The following is a 9,084-nucleotide window of genomic DNA, read 5'->3' as shown; positions in this document are numbered from 1 at the left end:
CTCTCTCTCTCTCTCTCTCTCTCTCTCTCTCTCTCTCTCTCTCTCTCTCTCTCTCTCTCTCTCTCTCTCTCTCTCTCTCTCTCTCTCTCTCTCTCTCTCTTTGTGAAATGGTCACAAATGAGCTCTCCCTTGGCCTCTTAGCTCTTATGCCCCTTCTCGGGTATGGTGTTGATGCCCCCAATCACTCACTTGCCAATCTTAAGCATCACAAGCGAGCTTTTTGCCATGTTTTGCACGATTTTTGCCCTATTTTTGCCCTACTTTGCAATAGTAAAACCTACCCTTCTCTGGTACGATTCCCTAATCCTAACCTACTCTAAATGCAACAAGAATCGAAAGCAAAAAACTGAAATAATTTCTCCATATTTTCCAATCATCAAACAAACAAAATATCCCAAAATACTTACTTGTTTTGAAGATCAAAAACACCCAAACTTCCTACCTATCTCAAGCTCTGTTTCGGAGATGAATCCCTTACTTCGATGCTAGATATAAGGCGCACAAGTGCTCAAGCTTGAATCCATTGGTCCCGACAACGGAACCAAAATGCGGGAGCCTTCGCTCAACCGCCAAGACCCATGGACTGCTTATTGCTTCAAGCGTTTCAAGCAAGCTCTAATGACTATCTCTCACCTAGCCAACACGTCGTCGATCCTATGAGTGTAATGAGCTTACCTTAATGCCGATACAAGTTGCCTCCTCTCTGACACACCCCAGTAGGTCCATGATCCTAGATGCGAGCTCAAGCATCCTCAATCCTCCTCCATCTCCAAGCTCCATCCTCCATAGCCGCGCGCGCAAGAAAAGAGAAGAGAAGAGAAGAAGAGAAGAGAAGATGGTGAAGAGCTTCACCCTCTTGATCCCTCACTCTCACTCTCACACTCCCTCTCTCAAGAGCACACACAAGCAAGAAGATGAGAAGAAGAGAAGAAGAAGAGAGATCTTGTTAGCCACACACCAAAGAATGAGCTCTCATTCACTTTTTGAACTTTATATATACAAACCCTAAAATCCCATGGACACCCATCCCTTTTTTACATGACCGACCCTTGTAGCAAGGTTTTTTTTCCATTTCCCTCTTCTAACCTTATGTCTCTAGCCTACACCCGTCTAGTATTTTACAATTGACACAGGAGAGAGCCTGGCACTCTTTTACAAGAGTTTTCCAAGTTTTTTGAGGCACCCTTCATTTAAAATTGTGCTTTTTTCCCCGGCTTAGCTTTGGAGGTCGCCTGCGTGTCTTTGCTCTTTTTTCATGTTTTTTTTGCTTTTTTCTTCCTTTTTTCGCCATCTCGACTTAGGATTGACAAGAGAGAGAGAGAGAGAGAGAGAGAGAGAGAGAGAGAGAGGAAGGGAGGGAAAAATGTGGAGGGGGAGAGGAAAATTTTTTTGAGAGAGAAGAAAGTGAAATACAATGTATAGGGAAGTGAGAGAAGCGAAACACACAGTACCTTCACCTCTCTCACAAAGACACTTCACAAACCTACCATTCCATGTGTGAAACATGCATGGAATGCTAGTTATATATAATATATTTAACATGATTATTATAATTTTACCTCTTGCTGACCACTGAGCCCTACTCACACTAACTTTGGATCCCATCCACTCACTTGTTGCGTGCACCTATTTTACCATTCACTTGTGTCCACAACCATTGAGCCCCATCCCATTTGGCTTTTCACCCTCACTCACCTCAAACTTCATAGGGTATGATCACCACCTAAGAATACAACAATCGAACTTTGTGGGTAAGGCTACAACTTTAACTATTAAGAGTGGAGGCTCTCTCTCTCTCTCTCTCTCTCTCTCTCTCTCTCTCTCTCTCTCTCTCTCTCTCTCTCTCTCTCTCTCTCTCTCTCTCTCTCTCTCTCTCTCTCTCTCTCTCTCTCTCTCTCTCTCTCTCTCTCTCTCTCTCTCTCTCTCTCTCTCTCTCTCTCTCTCTCTCTCTCTCTCTCTCTCGTAAAGAGTATATATATTAGTATAAATAGAAGTACAAAAGTTTGTAAGGAACAATCAAAATCTAGGATAAGAAAGGATTGCCAATCCTACAAAAGATTAGAGATCTTGCCCCACAAATCATCATAGCCACAAGAGACTTGAAAGGCTTGTCTAATGGTGCAAGAGCTACCATATAGGTTTAAACATCCAAAACAACCCCACCTCCCATGGATTTCGAAATGCAAACATAGCTCTAAGACATCCAAGATATGCTAGCATGTACAAAATCTTATTTCCACAGTACAAGACAAAAAGTGTCGGATGAGATCCTTCAAGGCAACATTAATCTAATGCAATGGCCAAAAAAAATGTGAGCATGGTGAGCACAATGGTCCATGCCACTTTAGGTGCACATGAAATGACCAAGCTTGAGATTTCCAATAAACAAACTTGGCTTCCTATTTTTGTGATATCCATTTCAACAAGAGTTTTGGCTACACATCGACACCTAAAGATAACCAAGATGCTTTCAAATGTCACACCTTGGCATCCCAAATCTAGCATGTTTGAGCCAATACAAGTAATAACATAGGATTTGGCAATATTAATACAAAGATCCAACGCATAGGCCTTTTCTAAATCCTACACAAAAACAACCTACTATGTATATCAAGCATAATCTATGGCCATATGCACATTCATGTTTTGTCCTTAACAAAACCATACTAATGAGAATACATAAGACTAGGTAAGTGCTTTTGAAGACAATTTGCCATATATAGAGTGCTCATCAAGGAAATTTATCTCTAATACGCAATTTTCAAAGGTAAGGAAATTTTAGGAATTTATCTTAATCACCCCTTCTTTCTGCAATGAAGGCATATTGCTAAAAAGCAAACATACGGACACATGGCCACCAATGGTTTTGTCAAAAGAAATGCATAGGTTGCAAAAAATTTAATGGTAATATCATTCCAACCAAGGCTTTCATCATTATGCAAATACGACAAAACTTCCAAAACATCACCCTCATATAGAACAATCTCCAACATTTCATTTGTCTTGGGAAACCTAATCCTTGACCAGAGTTCAAAAGATTACACAAATGTGAGCAACATAAAGAGAAGATGCTTGTCGTGAATCCAAAAGATTCACAAAATAGCCCCAACACATAATATATAATAAATGTGGATCCATGGCCATGTGACCACTTGCATTTTACAATCTCAACATATTCTCCCATGCAAGGTATGTATACAAAGCTCAAAAAATTTACAAGTTTGACAAAAACTATCTCAAAGTTCTTGGATCAAGCCTCAAAACTTAGCTTATAGATAAGTCCATAGTTGAAAGTTTCGAAAAAGTTAAACCAACTTTTCTAAAAATGAGACCAAAAAAACATCATGCAAAGAATCAAGCAATAATAAACAAAGAAAGCCAAGATGTCATCCACAACATGCAAGTGTTGTCTAGTAAGCAAAGCATGGTAAGCCTAATATTGCATTAAGGCCATCTACACATTAAAAAGCAATTTTTCAAACAAGGCCAAGCCTTCTCTCTCTCTCTCTCTCTCTCTCTCTCTCTCTCATTGAGGTGCTTTTCTTTTCTGTATTTATGTTCTATAATATTATACACTAGTAAAATCTAGGCATAGAGCACCTAGTGGTCAGTTGATTTGGAGTGATTGCTCTTCCTAGACATTAGGATGGGTAAGGCTTTATGCTTATTTGCAAACGAAGCACTCTAAACTCAAAACTTACAGACAACTTGATTATCAATAAAACGTTAAAGGAAGAGGATACATTAGAACATGATACATAATAATAAATATTAACGTTAACCAAAAGATGTATATCTCATACGAGAAAAAACAAAGGGATTGAATTACATTGACGATTTGGCCATGCGACAGCAACTTAACTAAGAGACCTGCAGTTCACTTTGTGAATCGCTTTGTGAATTGGTGTAACAGCTCGGTCTTAGACCATCACAAGACATTGATGTACCAGGACCCATCAAGGCAAAGACCCGTTTGCAAGCATTGTGGCTAACAGACTTGAGTGTTCGCACATATCTTCTGCAATTTTTGCTAACATCATGGCTAGGCATGGCTATTCACACCATAGCAGTGTATAGTAAGGGAATTCACACCATTCAGCTACTCAAAACCATCCCTTATCCTCTGCTCCCAAAAACAGTAATTCACTGTGAAAAATGGCCTTTGAATAATTACCATGGCTTTTCAATTGAGGTCACATTTCTGACCCCCAGAAGTATAGCTTTACAAGGGAAATGGCTTCATCTTCCAAGCAACATAAACATCTGTGTTCAATGTCCGTGAACTTACAACATCACCAAAGAAAACCAAAAACCACAGATGTCCTTGCCATCAAAAGAATGACTAGTGCATGTATATTTTCTTCCACAAAAACTCACTCTTCTTGAGTACAGCATATGCTGTCTAAAAAAATTTGCCGATGATGCTACAGAGAATAATACATTTTTAGGAGCTCAATCACCTTCTTAGCCATCAAAGCCAGCTATCTATAGGAAAATCTAAGGGAAATTTGAGGAAGTCAAGCACATGTAGGGGTAGTTGGAGACTTCACGAAACTCAAAGTAGCCTGCTTGGTTCTCTTCATAATATCTGATATCAAACAAAAATAAAACTCACGCCATGCCTTCAACTTAATGATCAAGCCCAAACATGGAAAAATAAGCAGGACCTTTACCTGGTACAGCCTTGGATGTTTCTCTTGCCGCCATGACTGAAGCCTTCCAAGTGTCATAGGAGGCCTTGGACTTTCGTTTGGATGAATCCATGCCTGGCACCTGCTAACACAAAAAGTAGACACCAGAATAAGCAGACAATATTACCAAAGAATCGTTGGGCCCATATCACTGAAAGCAGTATCAGGTTGCGAAACACACCTCTGGAGCATCCTCATCAGCAGACTCCGTGTCACTTTCAGAATCATCAGATTCATGCTTCCTTTTAGAAGGTAGAGCATCTAATAAGTCTGTCAAGGAGTGTAAAATAAACTTGGGATGTTAACTACTGTAAGGTAGCAATAATTACTTCTCTTGCATTAGATGGACCAGAACTTGAAAGAAGCTGTACATTCCTATATCTCATTCAAACACTCCAAAACAAAGCCACATCACATGTAACACATACCTCTATTGCACTTAATGGACTTTGATTTTTTCTTTTCTTTCTCAATACCCACCAAGTCATAGCATAGATCTAACATGGATGTGGAGACCTGTAGTAACACAAGTTAACAAGATAACATGCCAGTAAACAGAATATAATACATAACATATTGTGCTGACAACAAGGATTAATAAGCTTACTGATGCAAATTCTGAATCAGAGGTGCCACAGAGCTCTATTAACCTTGCCCTGTCCACTTTCAGCTGCATTTCAAGAATGACATCTTACTGTGCTTGCATTGTAGAGTAGTAAATACATGTTGAATTCATGTAGAACATCAAAATTGTGCTGCAGCAAGTAATGAGATACCTTATTCCTTCTAGCACATAGGTAAAATGCAACGGCAGTGAATACAGGTCGCCCAAAGTCAGCACTGGCCCTGCGGGACTCTGGTAAGGCCGTTATAAATCTCTGCTTGTATCTGTTCAGAATGAGACAGTTAGGCATCAAATCTAGCATTTCATTTGCACTCTAGCATTAACATCAGAAGAGAAGCACTGGAGGGAACTCACTGAGCCAAGGTTCTATGCACAGAGTTTATGAGCCTCACACAACCAAACTGAATGGCTAACTCGCGAACATCCAAATTGGATCTGCAAATGATTAAGTAGCAATTAGGGACATTGACCACTCAATTCACCATTGTTTGGAATTTACAAAGCTATAAAGCAGCCCCTTGGATGAAAAATCATTCCTATCCTTGAAGGGGTAAGGAGATTACCTTAAGCCAAGCGCATTTTGCAAATTTGTCAAGGACCTAATATAGGCTTTCTCTGATAATCCACTTATACGTATGGCCTTTTGCCGATCAAAATCCACATTGAGTCTGCTGACAATGCAAAGATATGCTAAGATTTCAAGTTGAGGGAATAACTAGGACTTGCCCATTTCATGTTGCTAAATATTAACTTACTGTGTGCAAGCCAACTCGAAGCACAGAACAGACTTGCAGACTTCACCCTAAAATTTCAGGGAAAAAAGAGATGCTTAGAGAATCTGAAAGAAATTTGTAGCTTGGCAAACAAAATGAACACCAGATTTCAGAAATGTCACGGAAGAAGGATTTGCCATTGCATGCTACCATGAAGTAACCTGAAGCAATCCCTTTATGAGATCATAAGCCGTTTAGAACCTTTTTATGTGTTCATCAATTTGCTGCATTGCATTCTCAATGCTTGCACCGTTTTTGCACTATCTCATGTCTCAAGGAAACATTTATGGCCAAGCAAACGCATGATTATGTAAGAGCCTCCAATATGAGAGAACCCTCAACATGGCTCTATAGCTCAACAATCCTTTGAGCACTACAGGTTACTGCGTAATGTGCTATGCAGGTAGCATGCTGTGGTTTGAGAGCACCTACTGCATGATCATCCACTCCAGCGGCTTCTGTACATTACAACCTTTAACATGGCTATCTTGCTTATGAACGAGCTTCAGATAAAACAATTTGAGCACAAATCCGCCTGCATCTTGTGGTGTGACTCTATCCAGGCAAGACTGATGATAAGGTCAGCCATCTTGACATGAATTGTGCAATGCAGCGAGCCTTATAACTCCATAGATTCATAGGTCGACAAACTTCCCACAATGCAGTTCCAGACAACATCAATCGGACAGGTGCAACAGTTTTGCTTGCCAAGAAGGAGGCGATAAGAGAAGGGGGGGAGGTGCTAACCAGACCGAATGCGGCAGAGTCGAACTGCACTTTGCTGAGGCGCTGGAGCTCCTGAGCTTTACGAACCACAGCAGGCGAGGCCACCATGCCGAGCTTGCTGCCAAGATTGTTGAGATCCATGGCAGCAAGAGAGATCGTCAAAGGAAGGAGGGGAAAAGAGAACGAAAAGGGACAGTTGATGATATTGGAGGATGGAGCAATAAGCTATGGGTTCCGTGCATGCAGAAGAATAGTTGAAAAAGACGGCGATGGCGGGAAGAAGAAGAAGAAGAGGAAGGAGGAGGGGGAGGGGGAGGGGGAGGGGGAGGGGGAGGGGGAGGAGGAGGGGGAGAAGGCGCCATCGCTCAACTGGGTCGTAAGAATGTGCCGGATCAAGCGGGAAAATCATATGCTCCTTTTCTTTTCCTTTTTCCAATTTTCTGTTTTGTTATTCTGGTTTTTTCTTTTCGTCTTTAAATTTTGTCCGTGAAATTAATTTTTTTAAATGTAAAGCCTTAAGGCTTACCCCCATCCCAACGTCTATCAACACGAAAAGCAATGGCGATACATTTTTGCCCCCTGCCAAGCGAAAAACTTCAATGCTTTTGGAGAAAGCATTTTTTTGAACCTCTTAGGCTCATGTCCTCTAACTTAAGACGTTCATTCATATATCACTAAGCGGGCCTTTGCACATAAGTTCTCGTCGTAATCTTCCGCATTTGTTCCTATCTCATTCTGATTTTCACATTCAAAACTATCCCATTATTCATCAAACGATTCCTCATTGCGGTGAAGTTTATATCTAGCGTACATGATATTCAATGCTTTATACACAAGAAGGCTCAATTTCGAACTTGTTGTCATCAATTTAACAAGCCATGCATGTTAGCCTAAATACTTATTGTTTCAAGTGCTTCAAGCAACACAACTATGGCTACCTCTCACGTAACCATTGCAAGCTCTCCAAACAAACATAGTGATTTTTAGATTTTTTATATACAAGAATAAAGTGATACTGATGAGTAGCCACCACCTAGAACGTATAGGTGTGCATGTAGTAATAAGTACAAGTAAATGTAGGTGGCTCTAAGCATAGCCATCCTTTAATCCCCAATAATCTCTCACTTAAAGACGAATGTGCTTGAGTGTAGATAAAATAATAACAAAGTGACAAAGTATAAAGTGTACATTGAAGTACAATAGGATGATGAATAGATGTCATCTCATCCTGTGCCCATCATCTTCCTAAGGAAGGCATAATGTTCCACTGGGAAACTTTTAGTGAGCAAATTTGCAGGATTCTCATCAATCAAGGTCTTAAAAAGCTTTATTTGATTATCCTCAACTAGCTCTCTGATGAAGTGATAACAGATCATAATGTACTTGGTCTTCACATGAAAGATCAGAATACATGCCAATTGAATGGCACTCATAGAGTTCGAATGCAATGTAGGAGTCATAGTCATATCCGCCACTGGACAACCTAACCATAAGACCTCCTTGAAAGTCTTAATGACTGCAATGTACTCAACCTTTGTAGTAGACAAGGCCATGCATTTTTGCACCTTAAATATATAAGAAACATCACCTCCATCAAAGATGAAGACATAGCCAAAGGGGACTTCCTACTATATGCATGTCTTGTATAATTAGAGTCTGTGTAGCCTACAACTCTAGTATCTTGGCCCCTATAATAAATGTGCATATATGTGTTGAGATATTGAGCTCCACTCGTGATATGCCAGGGTGACCATTGTGCATTTATGTCATCGACTTGTCAGTTGTTGCAGATGCGGTTGGTACACTGCCCATGAATAATAGCTAGATGACAGCTATCCTTATCTACTCTAGTTCGTGGCTCAGTTAGTATGCCACCTTAGTTAGTTGAGTTTGGTTTGAGACCCATATATAGGGTTCTTCTATTTCTATGTACTAGAGTTCTTTTGGCTTACACGACTAAGACGAGGAAGACTGTTTTCAGCCTCCACATGTGTGTGTATTCCCCCATTGTGCAAGCAAGAAAGCTACAAGTGAGACTCCTTCCTTCTCTCCCACAATCTTGACATGGTATCAGAGCCTTGTTCGTGGTAAGGAGCTTAAGAAAGAAAGCCAAGCTCGTGGTGTTCTGGTAAGAGGACCAGTGTTGCTTTCATTTTTCTGTTTTGGGAGCAAGTCTCTGCAAGTAGCACAGCTGGAAAGTGCAAGAGTGCATTGTCTCAGATTGAGACATCCTTCACGGTGTACCAAGAGGGCAGTATATGTTGTGGGG

At 40.5% G+C, this 9,084-nt stretch overlaps 1 protein-coding gene across 2 annotated transcripts; it reads right to left on the bottom strand.

The window, feature by feature from the left end:
- Positions 1-4,125: 4,125 nt before the first annotated feature.
- On the bottom strand, positions 4,126-7,121 carry LOC148008351 (origin of replication complex subunit 6-like). 2 transcript variants are annotated; one of them, XM_087674287.1, is made up of 10 exons: positions 6,837-7,121; positions 6,072-6,118; positions 5,880-5,987; positions 5,671-5,751; positions 5,468-5,579; positions 5,299-5,361; positions 5,120-5,207; positions 4,873-4,961; positions 4,674-4,773; positions 4,126-4,588 (listed from the first exon to the last, which is right to left on the bottom strand). In XM_087674287.1, exons 1-10 carry the CDS (start codon positions 6,954-6,956, stop codon positions 4,518-4,520), a joined length of 879 nt encoding a protein of 292 aa, XP_087530413.1. In that variant the 5' UTR covers positions 6,957-7,121; the 3' UTR covers positions 4,126-4,517. The 2 variants fall into 2 exon arrangements, with proteins under 2 accessions (XP_087530413.1, XP_087530414.1); XM_087674288.1 differs by having other exon boundaries at positions 5,880-5,984.
- Positions 7,122-9,084: the final 1,963 nt, after the last annotated feature.

This window comes from Lygodium microphyllum, unplaced genomic scaffold, assembly GCF_053477565.2.
Source record: "Lygodium microphyllum isolate KBCC unplaced genomic scaffold, Lygodium_microphyllum_v1.1.10 scaffold_172, whole genome shotgun sequence".
NCBI lineage: Eukaryota > Viridiplantae > Streptophyta > Polypodiopsida > Schizaeales > Lygodiaceae > Lygodium > Lygodium microphyllum.
This window is presented reverse-complemented; position numbering and strand designations above follow the sequence as displayed.